Here is a 20,300-nt window from a genome sequence, read left to right on the forward strand (position 1 = left end):
TCACAGGTCTCGTAACTGGTAAGGTGACAGCCCCTGGTGTCCGTTTGCCCCGGGGTCATACAGCACGTGGGCAGCTAGGGCTGCGGAAAGCTACTGACGAGAAGGACACGAGGCACGACCAAAGCGCCTGCCGGCCACCCAGCCCCACACGGGCCGTGGAAGACACCTTACGTACGGGTCAGCAGGGGGTTGTTGAGGTACCACAACCCGTCCCCGTCTCAGCCCTGTACCCAGGCCTTTCCCAGACCCGCTCCCAATGGTGCCGCCCCTCTAGTCTCGCTCCCCCGATTCCGGGGCCGTTGGTCCAGCCCTGCGCACTTCCCGTTCGCGCCGGGCCTGCTTCCGGTGTCCGCCCTCCGGCTCCTCCCGCCGCCGCCGCCGCTGCTGCCGCGATGCTGCTGCTGTGGCGGTCCCGCTGCCTCGGCCGGGCGTTGGGCCGCTCGCTGCGTGCCCTCCGGCAGGTACTGCCCGCCGTGGGCACCGGCTGCGGGGAGGGAGACGAGGAGGGCGGTTGGGCGGTGGTTGGGCGAGCGGGGACGGCGGCGCCAAGGGCACCGGGACACGTCCCCCTCTTTTTTTACCCCCTCCCCCTCCTGCCCGCTTCCTCGCCGCGAGGCACCGCCGCCCCGCTGCGGAGAGGGCAGGGAGGGGCGGCACTGGCGGCGGGGCTGCCCCCCGCCCCTACCGTCCGGGAGGGGCTAGGGTGAACGCCGTGCTGTCTCTTCTCGAGCTCGGCGCCACCGGCGCGTATACCACTACCCTGTTGCCGCCCCGCCCGGGCCCGGTGGGCCGGCAGTTGGTTCGGCTGCGGCACCGTGCAGAGCTGACCGGCGGGAAAAGCTTCCGAAACGCTCCATTCTCGGGCTCCGCTACCCTCGCTTCTCTCTGGGCTGAAGCGTTTGGGGGGGCTCTCTGCTGGCAGCCGCGACTCGCTTCGCATCACACTCCTGCCGCTGCAGAGATCCTTCCCACTGGGGCCGGCCCGGTGCAGAAACGGCAAATAAATTGATGTCTACTTCCTTATTTAATTCCTGTGCTCCCATTTTCAAAGCAGTCGTTGAATGGATGCAAACGGTGGTAACCTGTGCTGGCGGTGGTCTTGCAGTCTAATATTGCCAGATCCAGCTACTTAAATCAACACCGGGGCTGCACTTGGCCGGCTGGTTTCTGTCTTTGCTGCCTTCTGGCTACGTCTTCCGTTTACATAGCAAGTGCGTGCAGCTTTATGTACATATATGTATATATATACATATGCATGTATGTACCTGCATACGCTGGCATACCTACAGGAGGAAAAAGATCACTTCTCTTCCCGTTGCCCAGCTGAAGCCTTAGAGCATGAGATTTGATTTTAGCCATTGCATGAATGTAAGCAGCCAAGCATTGACAGCTCATAGTAATGCTGACCATTTAACTGTGTCTCTCTTCCCCATAGGGCTGTGGCATGTTAAATCCTTGTCTCTGGGTGCCACGTCTGTGTTTACAGATGTGTGTGTGTACATAAAACTGCACCATAAGCATTTATAAGTTTATATAATTTATAGTTATAAGTTTATATAATTTATAGTTGTTTCCTATTATATATATATATGTAGATAAAAATTGGTTATAGTGCAGTTTATTTGAGTGGTATTTTAACAACATTTAAGCATTGTCAGCTGTCAGTGGTGCTGTGTAATTATACAGATGGAGTATTCCAACATTTTACAAAACTAATCTGCAAATCAGAAGGTTACAGCTGAGTGCTAGGCACAGGAGACAGTTCTAGCGATGTACTAGAAAAGTCAAGAGGTCAAGATGGTGGTAGTAGTTTGATTTCCATTTGAGCAGGAACGTGGGAAGTACATTTTGCCTGGGAGGATAATACAGGCTTTTTGGAGAGAGAAAGACCAGAACTTGACAAACTCCTGATGGGAGAAGTGAGAACAATAGACACATGGAAGCGGAGGGTTGAATGGGAGAACAGTGGAGTCAGCAAGAAACAAGGGCAGGGAGGGCCGTATTCATTTTGATGATCTTGTAAAAGAGAAAAGGGTTCTGGATTCATGTATCAAGCAGAAATCATGCATGAGTATCCATAGCCTGCCATCCAAGCATGTAAGACTCTGTGGGGTTGGGAGGGAACACCTGTGGAGGGATGACCTGAAAAAGTCCAGAGATGTCCTCATCTGAAAAAGGAGGGTTTGATCAGGAGCTGCATTCAGTGCTTTGAGAATCAAGTCCTTCTCTTTATCTGGGGAAGAGTTTGTAAACTCCTCTTTGATCCTCTCTGCATGCTGGAAGAGTTCTCAGCCTGTCATTTTAGTAACAGTATCCTTCACCACTCAGCCTTGTTCTCTCCATCCCATCCTTACCCGTCTGCCCTGCCATGCTGTGTGTGATTGTGTTAAAATTCCTGGAAGATGTGCAGTGGAGTTCCGTGTGTAGCAGTGGTTTGTGCTCCTCTGTTTTGTCAAAGCAGCAGCTTCTTTGCTTTGAAAAAGCCATGGCTGGAGAACCCACTCTTGCTTAGCATGTTGTCACAGCTGCTCAGCACTGGGCTTCTCTTTTGCCTCTGTTGAAATCATCCCCTGTGCCCTCCTGTTCCGTTAGTGTCCTTACCTGAACTGGTCCCTGCTTCTGCTGTTGGAGAAGAAATGTGTCGTTGTAGCGGATGTGTTCCATAAATTTATTTCACTGTGTGATGACCTACTGGAAGGTGACAGCTCCTCGAAGGGTGTGGCCTGGGAAACTGTGGACCAGGGTCACTTTGACAAAATAACAGTTACAAAAACAATCCTGAGAAGTCATGTGAAACGTGGTGGAAAAATTACTCACTTGGTACGTGAGTCACCAGCTAATTAGACCAAGGTTTATTTCTCCAAGTGAAGGCTGTCTCTTTAAAGTGACCCAAAGTGCTAACGCCAGCTGGTGAAACCTAAATGTTTGCATTTTCGGTCAAGAAGCTCCAAGATCAGGCAGAGGGCAGATTTAGCCAGGAGATATGAGGAACAGGTGCAGTCACAGTGACTCCTTCAAGGAAAAAGGGAAGAGAAAACAGGCGTCTCAGAGCTGCACGTGCATCTCGGGTACTGTGGTTAAGGGATGGACACAAGACAGGAGGAGTCTTGGTCTCTTTCAGTAGTGGCTCCTTAGAGCTCTTTACCTTCTGTCCTTTAGGTTAGGAAACCAGGGATAGAGCATTACCATCATTTTGCAGCACTTGTGGTACACAGGCTTGACACCCGTCATAGGAAAGAGCTGCAGGTGTATTTTCTCACAATGATTTTTGGACAGACATTCTAAACTTTTTCCTTTTTTCCCTTTTTTCCCTTTTTTCCCTTTTTTCCCTTTTTTCCCTTTTTTCCCTTTTTTCCCTTTTTTCCCTTTTTCCCTTTTTCCCTTTTTCCCTTTTTCCCTTTTTTTCCTTTTTTCCTCTTTTTCCCTTTTTTCCTTTTTTCCTTTTTTTCCCTTTTTCCTTTTTCCTTTTTTCCTTTTTTCCTTTTTTCCTTTTTTCCTTTTTTCCTTTTTTTCCTTTTTTCCTTTTTTCCTTTTTTTTCCTTTTTTTTCTTTCTTTTTTCCTTTTTTTCCTTTTTTCCTTTTTTTCCTTTTTTTCCTTTTTTTCCTTTTTTCCTTTTTTCCTTTTTTTCCTTTTTTTCCTTTTTTCCTTTTTTTCCTTTTTTTCCTTTTTTTCCTTTTTTCCTTTTTTCCTTTTTTCCTTTTTTCCTTTTTTCCTTTTTTCCTTTTTTCCTTTTTTCTTTTTTTTCCTTTTTTTCCTTTTTTCCCTTTTTTTCCCTTTTTTCCTTTTTTCCTTTTTCTCCTTTTTTCCTTTTTTTCCTTTTTTCCTTTTTTTCCTTTTTTCCCCCTTTTTTTTCCCTTTTTTTTCCTTTTTTCCCTTTTTTCCTTTTTTTCCTTTTTTTCCTTTTTTTCCTTTTTTTTCCTTTTTTTCCTTTTTTTCCCTTTTTTCCTTTTTTCCTTTTTTCCCTTTTTTCCCTTTTTCCCTTTTTTCCTTTTTTCCCCTTTTTCCCCCTTTTTCCCCCTTTTTCCCCCCTTTTTTTCCCCCTTTTTTCCCCCTTTTTTCCCCCTTTTTCCCCCCTTTTTCCCCCTTTTTTTCCCCTTTTTCCCCCTTTTTTCCCCTTTTTTCCCCCTTTTTTTCCCCTTTTTTCCCCTTTTTTCCCCTTTTTTTCCCCCTTTTCTCCCCTTTTCTCCCCCTTTTCTCCCCCTTTTCCCCCCCTTTTCTCCCCCCTTTTCCCCCCTTTTCCCCCCCTTTTCCCCCCCTTTTCCCCCCCTTTTTCCCCCCCTTTTTTCCCCCTTTTCCCCCCCTTTTTCCCCCTTTTCCCCCCTTTTCCCCCCTTTTTCCCCCCTTTTTCCCCCCCTTTTTCCCCCCTTTTCCCCCCCTTTTCCCCCCCCCCCCTTTTTCCCCCCCTTTTCCCCCCCTTTTCCCCCCCCTTTTCCCCCCCTTTTCCCTCCCCCCTTTTCCCCCCCCTTTTCCCCCCCCTTTTCCCCCCCCCTTTTCCCCCCCCCTTTTCCCCCCCTTTTTCCCCCCTTCCCCCCCTTTCCCCCCCTCTTCCCCCCCCCCCCTCTTCCCCCTCCCTCTTCCCCCCCCCTCTTTCCCCCCCTCTTTTCCCCTTTTTTTCCTTTTTTTCCTCTTTGAGCAAATAAAATTGGCTATTTCTGCCTCATTCTGGGGCTGTACCACTTTCTTAACAAGTTCTGTCTGGCATGCTAGGAACACCTTTAGGATTTATTTTTAAAAGCACCCAGGAAAACATTCATGGGCAGTAGGGAGCTCAGGCTGCTTGATATTTTGTTTATGATTAACTTCGTATTATGTGGGACACTACAGAAGGTGAGAAGAATTTGATTAGTACGGGAACTGAGTTAGGCAGTGATGATTATGGTGTTTAAATGCCTGACCAAGCAGAGTTAACTTGAAGTTTGTCTTACTGGTCATAGCTCAGGGCTAGGTCGACACGAACCAGATCGGAGTTAGCAGGGGGCCACTGCTGCACCAAGATAAAGCATAGTGCTTGGGATGACTCTGCAAACTCTGTGCAGTGCTCCCTGCTTTCTCTTCCCCAGCCAGACCTGGGGCAGAGGCTCCTGTGAGCCCTGTGACTGTCAGTCTGGGATTGTTAGTCCCTGTGGTAGGTCAGCAAACAGGATAGCTGCATGGTGCTGTGCTGGAGCTCCAGAGCTATGCTACACCCAGGCTGGCTTAGCAGGAGGTCAGCCTGGCTGCCTGCATGCTCAGCGCTCCTAATCATAACCTGGTTAACTACCCATCGGTCACTGAGTGTTCATTAATATCTGAGAAGCCAAACCCCTCAGTAAGTTTGGGTAACTAAATTGCCAAGGTGCTGATTCCAGACTTGTTCATCGTTCTGACCAGGCAAAGTGTTCACTGAATGTATTTTTGCATGCTAAGGGACTCTGTCCTGTAGACAGTGTGAACAGCTTAAGTACCTCTTTGATATCTGTCTTGTATTTATCACACACAGCTCCACAAATTATTCTGATATTTAAGATCAGTTGTATCCCATTCTGCTTGCTCCAGCAAAGCTGAAATCAGGGCTTATACACAAACTTCCCTTCAGACACTGAAGATATGAATGAAATTCAATTTTTATCTCTTACCTTAGCTGCTGGGGAAAGCTGGTTTGAGCTGTTGAGTAGCTGTTGTTCCAAACCAGTCAACTGCATTTTAGTCATGTAGTATTCTCTTATAGCTTTTAAAGAGTTATTAAGTGTCTAAGTCTGTAGTTTGATGCTAAGGAAGTTTACAGTAACAATAGGGAAAATAACTGAAAAACCTTGAAATGTCTTTTACTTCTGGGGAATGTTACTCTGAGCTAGGAGTCCAGTCAGTGATTATATAGGTATGAAGTGCAATGTCACCAGAGAGATGAATTCCTGACTTACTGAAGGCAGTAGACACTGTGCCATTAAGAGAAATTCTGGAATTCAGAGTCTCCATAGCCCTAAAACAAAACAAACAAACCAACCCCCCAACAAACAAAAAAACCCCAAATGATGAATTCATGACTAGGAGTAAATATAATGAGTTTGGGTTTTTTTCATCATATCCATTATCTATCCTTGGCTTTCTTATTCATAGCAAATTTTAGTGAATAAGTCTTTAGAAATCTGTGCCTTATTAAAGTAGAAAGTGTGCATGAGAAGGTCAAAACAGCTGGAGCCACAACTGAGAACTGAGTGTGTCAGGTTTAACAGCACTCCACAGGAAAGCATCCTGGAAGGAAATTGAAGCAAAGAGAAGGATGTAGATGCTCTCACTGTCTCCCAGTCTTGCACATTATGGGAAAGTAGCATGCCTGCAGTCTGGAGCATGGGAATGGTGGATCCCATCTCTGATTTGAGTCCCATGGGAAAAACAAAATCTTTCTAGGGTGAGTCTGTCTTCTTGCAATACTGATAGTTCTTCTCTCTTGACAGGGGAACTGTACTCTGGCAAGATGCTCTCTGTCTGGTGAGTCTTACACATTTATTTAATTTCAAACTTATTTAGAGCTGATGATGAAAATAGGTAATAGGTTTTGTTTGGGGTTTATTTCCATCAATCATGTAATGAAGAAAGAGTTGGCAAAATCAGTTGTGTTTCCATGTGAGTGCCTCTCTTGCCTAATGTAGCTGCTGGCTGACCCATTCAGCTCTGCTGAGGACTTCACTGCAGAAGCGCAGTTTCAAGCGTTGCACACATGCTGTTGCAGAGCCTAGATCTCTAATAAGCTCCTTTGAAAGTGCTGAGTGAATGTTAAGTGACATGTCAAATCTCATAGGGCTGTGAACTCCTCTTTGGTGCTTAAACTGGATTTTCCCAGAGCTCTGTTTTTTCTAGCTGTAGTGTGTTTGTATAACATTCCATCACTTGCTTCTTATTCCACTTTGAGAAACCAGTTAAATCTTCTTACCTTTTCCAGTTCCTGGAGTTCCAAAATAAACCCTCTACTAGGGGATGATGCTAAAATTGTGTTGTTTAAAAAGAAAAAAAATCAAGTGGGGAATTGGTTCTTTCTTCTGACATTGTGTAATTGAAATAATTATATTCTTCAGCTGCTATGCTGTGACTCTTTAAGATCAGTCTGGAAAATTGCCAAGTGCCCTGAAAGAGACAACGGACAGAAGTTCAGTTCCTAACAAAAATTGCAGTGTCAGGGCTGGGGAAGTAGGGTGAGAAGGAGACAACAGAGTATGTGAAACTGAGAAGTTATGCAAGTACCTCTCTGCTGTGAGTTCTGGAAAAGCATTCTTGGGCCAGAGGATGGACAGGGAAGAGGGATGATGGTGGCTTGTAACTCCACCCTACACACTGTTTCCATTGGTGTTTTTATTCCTTACCTCTCCATGTGACTGTGAGGCTTTCGGGGGGGTGCCTCTTATGTAACTGATCCCTTGCTCCTATGGGGAACTCCTTTGTGTAGGTGGGGATAACAGTAGTAAGCACTGAAGGTATTAGTAGTCCTGAAGGTGTCCCTCGTAGTTGCCTCCTGGTTTTGTTCTGACTGGGGTAGCCCCTGCTTTGTTTGCCCTTTTCAAAGTTATCCTTACTAGCTTTGAGGTGAAGATATCACTCATTTTTCTACCTCTGTAAAACTAAATAAAGACCACTGGTGTTGGCAAACTCTGGGCCAAGTTGTTGACACTGAGGTGCCTCTGTATGTCTGTATTTCCCCCTTAGTCCCAAACCTTTCAGTGGACACTGGTGTGCTCTGTACTCTTTTACATGACAGGGACGTTTGAGGGCTGGATGGTTGGATAACGTTCCTGTGGACTAACACCATTCTCATCCACAGGTGTGGCTGGGAGCCAAGGAATGGCTTACATGAACAGCAGGAAGCTTGTGTAAGTATCCCCAAGAGAGCTATGATGTGAAGAGGCTGGGGTTGCACTAATCCTGATAAGATTTTTGGGCCCAGGAGACAGGATGTGGTTGGCTGTCAAAAAAACCCTTGGCACACTGCTGGAGCGTGGAGCTCGCCCTAACAAACTCCAGGTTTTGTAGGTCAGGAACAGTGGCATGCTTTAAAAAAATAAGCTTTGTTTGGAACCAGATACCAAGGCAGGAAAGGCATAGGGATGAGGAGAGTGGTGATAAGTGGATCTCTGCTACCTTTTGATTATCTGATTAGAAATCTTTTGTTTTGTGGTGGCCTCCTGGTAGGATTTCTGTCAGGTGAGGGATGGTGTAGGGAGCTGTTGGTGGTCTTGTAAAAATGTATTTGGGGAAATAACCTTGAACAGCACATCCAAGAAAGCCTGCAGTGCTGGTCTATTTGCACCAAGTACCTTGCTCTAGAGGAAGTGCTAAAGCATATTTGTTTCAGGTTTCCAAATGTGATGTCAGTAGGTATAAAAAACCCCATCTAGGCTAGCTGCCTTTGAAGGGGCATGGGGGAGAGAAGTAGCTGTCTCTTGAACGTGTTGCCATAGGCAATTTGCAGTGCCTTCTCTTTTTTTGGAGCAACCCAGCAGCTTCTGTAGCGGTGACAGTCCTGATGTGGGGGTAAAAAAAATGGTTACTAGGCATCTTAAGTGTAGGGTGTGCTGGCTAGGTCAGCCTGTTATCAGTATTTAATCCACAGTGGTTGGGTTGTCTCCCTAAATTAGAATTCCATCCATGTAATTTCTCACTGAGTTTCTGAGAGCTCCAGTGATGTTTCCTTTCTTGTTGCAGCTTGAACAGTAAGTAGGAGTCCCTTGGAACAAATACATCAGAATAGTTGAGCAGCCTACAGAGGAACATATTTCTGTGTTCATACCTTTCTCTCTCTCTCTCTTTGCAGAGTAAATAGCTCCAGTGTCTTCACTGTCCGTTACTTCAGAACCACTGCAGTACGTAGTAAGTAAAAAGGAGCCCACTGGATGGCTCTTGGGTTACCTGTTGCTATCCTGCTAACAGCTGAAGCTACCTCTTCCACCCTTGGTCTAGGCCCACTGCTGTCTCTCACCTCAATGTATGATGGAGGGTTTATGTCCTAGGGCCCTAAACATTTTGTTTGGCATCCCTGTCGCTACGTGACTTCCATCAAGTGGGAACTTCTCTCATCTTTAAATGTTAATCAGTGCTGGAGCAAGGAGGCGACCAGCATTTGTTATCTGATGACCTACCTTCTCTAGTAGAGTGCTGATGACAAGAATGAAGCAATGCTGCAAGTGTTGAGCTCTGAATGCATTAAAGTCTGTCTGTCTCTCTCACAGGGGATGATGTTATTACAGTGAACACACCAGCCTTTGCAGAGTCAGTCACAGAAGGAGATGTCAGGTGGGAGAAAGGTAAGGGTTGCCTTTTCCCTGCAATTCTCAGCACTTGCTGCAGCACTGGCCAGCATGGGGATGGACTGTAGCTCACTGGTTGGAAAGCATGCTCTGTGCCTTTCAGGCTGTGACAAATGAGGCAGTTAATGGCAGTTTTCCTAAGGGGTAAGGATTGCAGTTACCACCTTGGCACTTTGCTGTCATGGGTGATGTTGAGCAAAGGGTGATGTCTAAACTGGACTCTGACTGTGCAGTAGATTGCTTGAGTAAGACCTTTCTTTAGAAGCTGCAGAGAACTGGGGTGAGAAAATTCTGGGTTAGTGGGGCAGACTGCTGTGGGCTCAGAGGGGAGGCTAGAACACACCTCCTTCCTCACAGTGGTCTTCGTATCTGTCATTCAGCTGTTGGAGACACAGTGGCAGAAGATGAAGTGGTGTGTGAGATTGAAACAGATAAGGTAGGAGTTTTCTGGACCAAAACTACTTCTAGTTCTTCAGCGGGTTCCCTGTATGGCTCCTCTCCTGCTAAGAGCTCATAGAGCCTGCAGGCCCTGGCTGTGTCTCCTGCTCCTTTCTTGGAGAAAAGCTTTTCTCATCTAGTATGAAAGCTGGCTGTACCTTAAGTGCAAGTTCTTTGATAACCCTTCCTCATACGTTTGATCAAGCATCAGTGGCCCTGATGATTGCTGGAGCTCCAATTCCATTCCTCCTTCCAATTTCAGTGCTCTTAAGTTTTGAAACCTGTTTGTGTTTAAACAGAGGAGGAATCTGCAGAGCCGTAGGGTGTCTTCAGATGTGTTTTAAATTTAGCCTTTCATTTTCTCCACTCCTGAAATGATTCTTAAGCTTTGAACTTCTTGCTAAAACTCCCTGCTTCCAGTGTTGCTGTCAGGAAGATGCTGGCAGTGAATGAATTCTTGATTGTACCCTCTAGCAGGAAGGTCAGGCTATGTGTTACACTGCCAGCATCTCCTAAAACCCCTGAGTATTGGCACAAAGTCCCAGTAGAGGGTGTGAAAACTGGTGCAAGTGGTGCAAGCCAGAGCTGCTGTCTGTGTCAAATTACAATGTGTATCTGCTCATATTGGCATCTTCTCCTGGGCTCTTGTTCTCCATCCAATGTTTGGGGGAATTTCACTGATTTTGCTTTTTGCAGACATCAGTGCAAGTTCCAGCCCCAGCAGCTGGTGTGATTGAAGCCCTTCTGGTACCTGATGGTGGCAAAGTGGAAGGGGGGACACCTCTGTTCAAACTCAGGAAAACTGGAGGTAAGTCACAGGATGTTAAGGGTTGGAAGGGACCTCTGAAGGTCATCAAGTCCAACCCCCCTGACAGAGCAGGATCATAGAATCTAGCACAGGTCACACAGGAACACATCCAGATGGGTCTTGAACGTCTCCAGGGAAGGAGACTCCACAACCTCCCTGGGCAGCCTGTTCCAGTGCCCTGCAACCCTCACAGTGAAGAAGTTCCCCCTCACGTTGAGGTGGAACCTCCTGTGCTGTAGTGTCAGGCATGTAGAACTCGCCCAGGTCTTTCTGTTTCCTCCAGTCTTCTTCAGAAGATGCAATCAAAGCATTTAGAGGGTTTTTGAGAGAGATTTAATATTTTTCCATATGGTGCTTGCAGCTGGAAGAAAATTCTGTTGTCCACTTAGAAAAGCATCATTTTTGTTCTCTGAGGGGGTGGACTTTCCTTTTGCTCCCTCTGGAGGAGACTGCAGCTCTAAGCTAAAATGATCAGAGAATTTACCTTATATGACTCCATTCTCTGCCCTCTTTCTTTAGTATCCAGTCTCCTGCACAGGGAGGAGATGTAGGGTGTTGATGGGTAAAGCACTTTCACTGTGGAATCCCTTTGTGGTGGCTCCTATCAGTTCAGTAGTGTTGAGAACATAAGGGCACTCTGCCTTTTATCAGGTTGGTTGGACTCAGAGATCACTGACAGTGGAAACTGTTGGTGCCTTACCATGGCTCTTCCTTGTCTTTCAGCTGCTCCTGCCAAGGCCAAACCAGCAGCAGCTCCTCCTCCTGCAGCCCCTGAACCTGCAGCTGCGGCTCCTCCTCCTCCTCCTCCTCCTGCAGCACCAATTCCCACTACAATGCCACCAGTGCCACCTGTGTCAACTCAGCCCATCGACAGCAAGCCAGGTGAGGCAGCAGCCATTTTCTCCTGTTTTCAAGCCTCTCTTCCTTGAGGAGAAGGTGGCAGGTTAAAGGCAGCTAAACAGTCTGGCATTTATGGTGAAGGCCTCCTCGCACCACTGCCCTGCATGCTCCTGACTGGAGAGCTCAGCTGTGTCTGGAACCTGCCCAGCCCAAGTCAAGGCTGCTTCCACACAGTGTTGCTTGAGCAAGGAGCTCTGATGGGCTTTCTGCTTCAGGGCATTGCAGTCAAGCCCTGGCTTCCCTGTATGACTGATGTGTTCTTTACCCTCAGTGTCTGCGGTGAAGCCGGCTGCAGCCCCAGCGGCAGCCCCTCCTGGGGAGGCAGTGCCCAGCAAAGGTGCCAGATCAGAGCATAGGGTAAGCTGTGGGAACAGGGGCCTTGCCAGCACTGTTGCTGGGTGACAGTCTGTTCTTGCATAAGCCTTGAGCTTTCTGGATGTGTCCGTATCTGCCTGTTCACACCCAGCTCAGTATGGCTGTGAGAGATGGGGAAATTCTCTATGTGAGGACACCACTTGAGGGTGGGGTAGAGGAAGAGCCAGGTCTGCTCTGACACAGGTCTTTTCTAGGCAGAAGTCTTGTCTTGCTCTACTGAGTGAGCACAGAAGGCTCAGTGTGATCTGCTTGGGCTGTCCACAAGTCCTCAGCAAAGGACTGAGGCTGCTGCAGCTGTCCTGTGCATTCTTAAGAGAACATGGTTGAGCAGCCTGCTTTCTTAGCAGCCTGCTTTCTCAGCAGCCTTGCTGTTCTCACGTTAGCCTCATGCTGGTGGAAGCCTGTGTATGCTTGGAGGTCGTGAGGAACACATAGGTCAGTAGTAGTTACACTGTGATGCCTTCCCCACTGCTTTTCAAGCGAACTGTGTGTTGAGCTTAGAAGTTTCACACTGAAATCAACGCCTCAGCCTGTCACGCTCCTCAGGGAGACCTGAAGTGAAAGCCTTGGCCCTAGGCATCTGTTACTAGTCAACCTGATGGCAAGAGGAAGACCTCTTGAGTTTCTTGTACATTTTTCCCCTTGGATGAGCTGGAGGCAGCTTCTGTTTATATCCTTTTAATTTCCAGGTGAAAATGAATCGGATGCGGCAGCGCATTGCTCAGCGGCTGAAGGAGGCTCAGAACACTTGTGCCATGCTGACCACTTTCAATGAGATCGACATGAGGTGAGGAGCAGACCTCCCCTTCTCTTGACAAGCAGAAAGAGATGCAGGCAGTCATCTGCAAGCTGGAGTCAAGACCTTGCTGATTCTTTTTGGAGAGATTTGCAACATTTCTCTTGGGACTTCTTAGGTGTGTGCCGCTGTCTGCAGAGCTTCATCAGTGCCATGTTGGTGTTGCAGTAGAATTATAGAATAAGAGAGTGGTTTGGGTTGGAAGGGACCTCCAAAGGTCATCTAGTCCAACCCCCTCTGCAGTCAGCAGGGGCATCCTCAACTAGATCAGGTTGCCCAGAACCTTGTTGAACTTCTGGTTGAATTTCTCCAGGGATGGGGCCTCAACTACCTCTCTGGGCAACCTGTTCCAGAGGTGCATAGCTTCCTAATGGCCTGGACTTCCTCTGGAGTCATCTGCTGCTTTTAAAAGGGACAGTCTGGTTCCTCATCTCTGTGGTTCTTGGTTGTGGATTTGTTGAGCAGAAGACCAGGAGTGACTAACATCACTTGTATAGTGGCTGTTAGAAGACAGCAAGATGTAGCATCTGCTTTCTGCCACTCTACCAGGTTACAGCTTTCAGAGGTGGGCATATTTAGCTTCTGATGAGGTGGTCCCCCAGGGCTCTTCAGCCTTTCAGGTGATCATCACATAGGTCTGAGGCCTTTGCTGTCTGGTGGTGCAGCTTTCCAGGGAGGGACTAGCATCCTTCCTCATCCCCTCTGGGCAGGTGGGGGTCTCCTGACTCAAGTGCTTGCACAGACTGAACTCAGTAATGGCTTTGGAAGGTGGGCAGCTTATGTTACAATGCATTAAGGGGAAATTGTGCCCAAATCAAATTGACTTGTGAAATCCTATTCTGCTCCTTAAGACAAAACATGTAAATATTTGGGTCTGAGAACAATAAGGTTGGCAAAATAGCCTGGATTGGAGGGGAAGTGCTGCAGCTTTATCTCCTCTCAGAGGCTCTTTGAGGTGTCACTTTACACTGGCCTTAGGCTCTTACTGCATCTGGTAATCTGGTTTGGATAGATTGCTGTGAGATTGGCTCATGAGGACCTGTGTTGGGGCCTCCTGCTTTCCACAGGGGTCAGCATCTGAAAGGAGGAAGCCATAATGAGCCAGTTTCATAGCAAACGTCATCCTCATTGCTGTACTCCTTGTGTCTTGGGAGGCACTAATGCCTTTGGGCAGTAATCCTAGCCCTAAACAAGGTTAGGCACAGGAAAACAAACACTCTAAATGTGAAGACCCCTGCCCCTTGCTGAAACTGTCTCTTCAAAGACTCAAAGATCTCTGGACAGGGGAAGGAACGGACTACTCAATTCCACAGCAGCTGATATTAGCTGGGAATACACAGTAGCCACAGCTTGGTTGGCTTTCTGTAAACAGCCTCAGTTGTGACAACTAGAAGCAGTAGGGAAACATGGTCTGTCTGGTTGAGGGCCGTGGGTGGGCTGGCACACACCACCATAGCATCTGGGAAGCTTTCTTTCATACTCACTCGACTCCCAGGGCTGGAGTTGGCTGTGCAGGTGTCGCCGTGCTGGCTGGCACTGGACCTGCCCAATGGTTGAAGTCTTTTCCTTCAGTCCCCACGTGCATCTTCTCTGCTCTTGACATTTCCTGCTTTTTTCACCCTTGCAGAGCTGGCCCAGCTCCACCTGCAGCTGCTGTCTGTGATGCTGCACTGCTATCAGCAACGGTGCCTCCGGAGAACCGGTGGCAATGTGAGGCCCAGCAGGAAATGTGCCATGCCCTATCTTGTTGTTGTGCTTGGCAGTGCAGGTCATGCAGCTCAGCCCTGCCCCATGGAGCTTATGGTCCAGGAGTACTTCCTGTTAGGTCCTTTGGCCAGGGGCCTTAGAGCTGCTTTCAGCTCACCTCACCTATGACATTTGAAGGATTTTGCAGCAGATTAGGAGTTTTCCTGGTGGTGGTGCAGGTTTGCAGTCCTTGGGGCTTACTCTCAAATCTATTCCAGAGCAAAGGAATGGTGTTTTCTTGGACTCTCTGATGACCAGTTACCATGTGTTTTACAGCAACATCCGGGAGATGAGAGCTGTACACAAGGATCCCTTCCTGAAAAAGCACAACCTGAAGCTGGGTTTCATGTCAGCTTTTGTAAAAGCTGCAGCTTTTGCTCTGCAGGACCAGCCTGTTGTGAATGCAGGTGAGTGGTGATCCTTGCTGCTGAGATGCATGTCTGAACATGGCAGAGGAGGGGGAAGCAGGTGGCCCAATCCATGGCAGGGCTAGTAGCTTGGATAAGCATGTCAAAAACACAGGAGAAAGGGTGACAGTCCTACATGCTGCAGCTGATTTTGCTAATGCCACTTAGGTAGGTAGAGGACAACTTGCCAAGAGTGGCTCTATTAGGAAAGGGCTGCCAGGAGTGGAGCTGGGGCCATGCATTTGCCAGCCCATGGAGGGCAGAGCCTGCTGGTTGGTGCAGAGGTAGCTGCTGTAGGTGCAGTGCAGTTTCTGGGGGGGTGTCAGAGGTGCTTGCTCAAACCCAGAAGAGGAGAATAACCAAGGGGGATGTCTGAGAGGAACTGGCCTATCTGGGCTGTGTTTCATAGAATCATGGACTGGTCCAGGCCGGAAGGGACCTCCAAAAGTTATCTAGTCCAAGGTCCCTGCAATCAGCAGGGACACCCCCAACTAGATCAAATTGTCCAGGGCCTCATCGAGCCTCACCTTGAATATCTCCAGGGAAAGGGTCTCAACCACCTCCCTGGGCAGTTTCCATTCTGTCTATCCTGATACTTCTCCCACAGGTGCTCAGTGAGGGTTCATTCTTCTCTGGAGGTACACTTAAGCTAGAGATTAGCACATTGTTAGGATTTCATGGTCATTTCTGGGCTCTTGACCTGTTGATCTTGGGTACTGAGTGTGTAACACAGCTTTTTGATCCTTCTAGTGATTGATGACACGACCAAAGAGATTGTGTACAGGGACTATGTGGACATCAGCGTGGCTGTAGCAACTCCCCGGGTAGGTACCTTGGATGTTTTGACCATGGGGCCTCTGGTCTGGAATGGCCACACACTTTGAGACAACTCAACTCGGAGCTCCATGCTGTGGTTTAAGCTTTCCCAGAGTCCAAAAGCCCAAATGGAACAGATTTAGGTTGCCTCCCCTCTCCCTTTTTTTCCTGCTAGGGAAAAGCAAATTAAGCAGGAGAAGAGAGAGGTAAAATGACGAAAGAAAAACAGTCTAGAATTGATTTGGAAATAGAAAAGGTAAGTTTAACAAAACATATATGGCATCTGAGTAAAAGGGAAGTTACAAAGGTATAAGGAAAAAGGGTAAGTGAAAAAATACACAAAACCAGGCCCAGCTGGCATAGGATTCTCTTGATGTAAATGTGGGTTCTCTTTAGATGCAGTCCTTAGGAGCTGGGATGCAGCAGGGAGCAGGCCTCACCACGTGGTAGGAGCAAGAGGGAGGGACAGGAAGGTGGCTCCCCTTAAATAGGTTTGCTGCACAGGAAGGGAGAGTGGAATAGACTTTGACCCAGGGACCCCTCCCTCTGAGAGGGGGAACCAAGTCTCTCTGCCCACCTAGATCAAGTTTCTTTGTCCACCTGGGGGCTGGGTTCTTTTCAGCCCACTCCAGGGATGGATGTAACCTGACACAGTCTGCTACAGCAGAAACTTGCTGATGAGGCTGATCTTCTAAATGACACATCTGATGCATTGTGGACTGCTGAGAGGGGGTTTGGGAGAAGATGGAGGAGCGAAAGTATTATGCCACTGTGCTAGGAGGTGTAGTAATGTGGTCAATACAGATCTCCATGGTTAATGAGTAGGGCCAGGTTAGGGGGTTTTGGGGGTTTTATGGACCCATGAAGATACAGCATAGACAGTAAAAGCTTTGCATGTCCTGTCCTTTGGCTAACCCTGCTGTGCTATTCCGCCATTTCTCTAAATGACATTGGTGCTTCAGAGAGATGTCTCTGTCCAGAGAGTATAGGATGGAGGTAGAGATGTCGAATTAGTTGGTTCTTTTGTGAGGAAGGGGTTTGCCCAGGACTGAAGTTCTGTCACTGCTCCCAAAGTCTAGGGGAGGTCCATCACAAAGAGACTGCACTCTTCTTGCAGAGAAAGAGGTGGCAGCTGAACTCTGCCCAGTGCCTCACCTGCTTCTTACGGACGTGGAGCTGAATCGAAACAGGCCGTGTTAACTTTGAGATGGGCTTACAAAGACAAAGCTGGTACCTCATTTATGGTTGGTGGCTCTTGGTGTGTGGCATGCCAGGTTTCCTGGCAAACTGCACGGGTGCATGGCAGCTCTGCCAACCGGCAGCTCTGCCAACCAGCAGCTCTGCCAACCAGCAGCCCTGCTGTGCACTGAGGAGGTGGCAGGAGCTCTGCTGGACTGAGGCCAATCTCCTGTCCCCATAGCAGGTATGTGTGTGTGGCTGTGGTGATTTGCTGATCGTACACTTTGCTTCTTCCTAGGGTCTTGTGGTCCCTGTTGTTAGGAATGTAGAAAACATGAACTATGCTGACATAGAGCGTGCTATCTACGAGTTGGGGGAGAAGGTAAGGAAGGTTGAAGGCTTTACTGAAAGGGGTTCAGAGGAATGGGAAGCATTGGGGGTGATGAATTGATTCAGTTCCCTCTGTGTCATCATTTCTGCCCTCTAACACACTGAGTCGTGCTGTGGGCAGTGATCCAGTTACATCTGTAACTTTGCCCATGCTATTTACTTGTTACCCTCCCAAAAGAGTGCAAACTGTGCATTGGTGACGTGGTGTATCTTCACCTTTGTCTTTAGAGACCAAGGCTGAACTGCCCTGGTGTAGAAATCCCTGTGTCTGTCTCTTGCAAAAGCAGGAGTTGGAAACAAAGGCAAGTGAATTTTTCCCCAAAGCCAGTCAATGTTCAGATTTAGACAGGATGCTTTTTCAAGTAACTTGTGTTATTTCTAGCTGAACAGATCAATAAGTGGAGCTCTGGCCATCAGCATTTATTCCTTGAGAGAGTAAACATCCAAACTTGTTCTTTTGCCTTCTCTGATCTGTGTGGCTTTCTAAGACCTTGCCTTTTCTTCTAGGCAAGGAAGAATGAACTGGCCATTGAAGACATGGATGGTGGCACTTTCACAATCAGCAATGGAGGGGTTTTTGGGTCATTATTTGGGACACCTATCATTAACCCACCCCAGTCTGCCATCTTAGGCATGCACGCCATCTTCGACAGGCCCGTGGCTGTGGGAGGCAAGGTAGGTGGAGCTGTGCAGGACGTTTCAGTGAGCAGAGGAGAGGGCTCAGTGAGATGAGGATCATAGCCCAAATCCTTTTTTAGGGGGTTGGTGTCAGCTTCTAAAAGGCTTTACTGTGAGGGAAGAGTAGAGACTAATGGGTTTAGGGAAGTTTTGCTGGCACTGGGTCTTGCCTGAGGTGTGCAGGGGGCTTTGTCACAGAATCACAGAAACATTCAGGTTGGAAAAGACTCTCACGATCACCAAGTCCAACCAATAACCCTACTCTACAAGGTTCACCCCTAAACCATATCCCCAAGCACCACATCCAAGCCATCTTTAAACATCCAGGGTTGGTGACTCAACCACCTCCCTGGGCAGCACATTCCAATGCCTGACCACTCTTGCTGTGAAAAACTTCTTCCTAACGTCCAGTCTAAACCTACCCAGTTTTAGCTTGAGGCTCATGTCCTATCCATGAGTGGGAGAATTTTGTTGTCTGCTTCAGTGTGGGGAGGAGGGGGCAGCTGTAGCCTTTGTGGTAGAATCACAGAATCAGCCAGGTTGGAAGAGATCTCCAAGATAATCGAGTCCAACCGATCACCCAGCTCTATCTAATCAACCAGACCATGGTACTAAGTGCCTCATCCCGTAGGGAACAGCTCCAGAAAGGGACTGAGTGTTGTGTGGTGCGGATGGTGATCAGTGGGCGAGTGGGTCAGTAATCCTGCTGGGCAAGACACATCCAAGGGGGCAGGACAGGAAAAGCCAGGTGTTCCCTGAACTCCCGGGAGAGCACGGTGCGGGCAGTGGGGCTGAGCTCACTGAGGGCTGTCGTGTGCCTCCCCTGCAGGTGGAGGTGCGGCCCATGATGTACGTGGCGCTGACGTACGATCACCGACTGATCGACGGCAGAGAGGCAGTCACCTTCCTGCGCAAGATCAAGGCAGCGGTGGAGGACCCCCGCGTGCTGCTGCTCGACCTGTAGAGCGCTCACACCCCCACACCACCCACCCGGGGCAAGGCCGCGGCACCAGCAAGGGCGATGCAGGGCATTCAGGAGCTGGCAGAGGTCATTCCGGTCTCCCTCTCTCCGCTGTGATTGGGGCTGTCCAGAGGGAATTTTGGGGACAGCTCCTACCTCCTTTCCTTATTCCGTTTGACACAAGTTCAGTTTCTCATGAGGATTGCTTTGCAGTGGGCCAGCCACTGAATGGCACTGCCTTTCCAGGGTTGTCTCTATGGCATCCTCTCCCTCACAGTACCAAACTCTCACCTCTAGCTTGTCCTATACTACTGGAAACTGCTTGCTGCTGCTGTGCTAGGGTACCCTTCCCTGCCACTCCAAGGCAGGTTCAGCTTTATTTTTCCTAGCACTGAGGTTCCTGAGAGGGAGAGGAAAGGCTACTGTTCTGTCTCTGTTTTGCTTGAAAGTATTTCTGCCGTATAAGGGTAGCTGGGGGAGCCTCAGGTCCCTTGCAACAGAGGTTTTGATAGAGCAGGGCTTGAGGTAGATGGCAGTGTCCTAGTTACACTCCCTCCACAGACAGGAACGCAGCAGCTCCCCTGCTTTCCCTTGGAGATTGTTTGCTTCTCCTCAGCCTAGTCACTGTGGCATGAATGTCTGTGTCCAGGTGGGCAGAGCCCATGACCTCTGTGGAGGTAGTTCCTGGGTAGGCAACCCTTTCACCATTACATGCCCGACACAAGGGGGGTAGGAACCAGCCCCCAGCAGCTGTCCTTGAATCACAGCTCACTGACAGTGGATCTGACTGCTGGCTTCCTGCGTGCGAGGGCTTGGCCTGCTACCAGAAAAGAGACAGCTGGGGAGGGCCAGGTCTTTAACTGTAATGTATATCCCAGCCTGCTGGTTTTGGGGGGAGGGGGGCAGTCCTTAATCTGATAGCGCACACATGTACGGGGGAGTGAGGGGGTTGCTAGTGCCTGCAGAGTCTATTACCCTCTACACAGAACTTGTAAGTAAAATATTTAACACAGCGGATTTTAAATGAAATAAAACTGGGCAATGACTGCAAGGTGGGGGTGTGTTTGAGGGGCTGAGCAGCAGCTCCAGCCTGAGGACTTGGGCATCAGCAGCATCCATAATGTAGTATAAGAAATCTGTTACCTGGTAGTGAGAGCAAAGGGGAAATGGGAGTTGTTCCCATCACTGGTGGTTACTCAATTGAGAGTGCTCTGGCTGCGAATTTTGTACTGTTTTCAAACACTCTTTGGCACAGAATTGGCTTTTCCCAGCAAAAGATGGGGTTTTCAGGGCTTTTTTTTGGTCTAGCAACAGAACTGTTAGGGAGAGTAAGGAAATCCTCAGTGTTTGCTAGATGGTGTGATGGCCAAGAGGGAGACAGATGTCTTCAAGGACAGCTGTGGAGGCAGGATGGTTTTTTTCCTTGCTACAAGAGGGGAGAGTTGTAAATCCTGCAAGTGGGGAAGAAGGCTGTTAAGAGTTGCAGAGGGAGAAAGGAAGCAAGATCAAAGAACTATAAAGCAAAAGCTG

The 20,300-nt window shown here is 48.4% G+C and overlaps 1 protein-coding gene across 2 annotated transcripts; it reads left to right on the plus strand.

Annotated features, from left to right (window-relative positions):
• Nucleotides 1-392: 392 nt before the first annotated feature.
• Nucleotides 393-19,593, plus strand: DLST (dihydrolipoamide S-succinyltransferase). Of its 2 annotated transcripts, none has more exons than XM_054380694.1 (15): nt 393-461; nt 6,436-6,469; nt 7,794-7,842; nt 8,784-8,839; nt 9,199-9,273; nt 9,657-9,712; nt 10,411-10,522; nt 11,246-11,404; nt 11,694-11,779; nt 12,487-12,584; nt 14,616-14,746; nt 15,497-15,570; nt 17,040-17,123; nt 17,639-17,806; nt 18,639-19,593. In XM_054380694.1, the coding sequence occupies exons 1-15, from the start codon at nt 393-395 to the stop codon at nt 18,771-18,773; spliced, it is 1,386 nt and encodes a 461-aa protein (XP_054236669.1). In that variant the 3' UTR covers nt 18,774-19,593. The 2 variants fall into 2 exon arrangements, with proteins under 2 accessions (XP_054236669.1, XP_054236670.1); XM_054380695.1 differs by lacking the exon at nt 393-461 and adding an exon at nt 1,194-1,211.
• The last annotated feature ends 707 nt before the right edge of the window (nt 19,594-20,300 follow it).

The sequence above is a fragment of the Indicator indicator genome, chromosome 4, assembly GCF_027791375.1.
Source record: "Indicator indicator isolate 239-I01 chromosome 4, UM_Iind_1.1, whole genome shotgun sequence".
Taxonomy (NCBI): Eukaryota; Metazoa; Chordata; class Aves; order Piciformes; family Indicatoridae; genus Indicator; species Indicator indicator.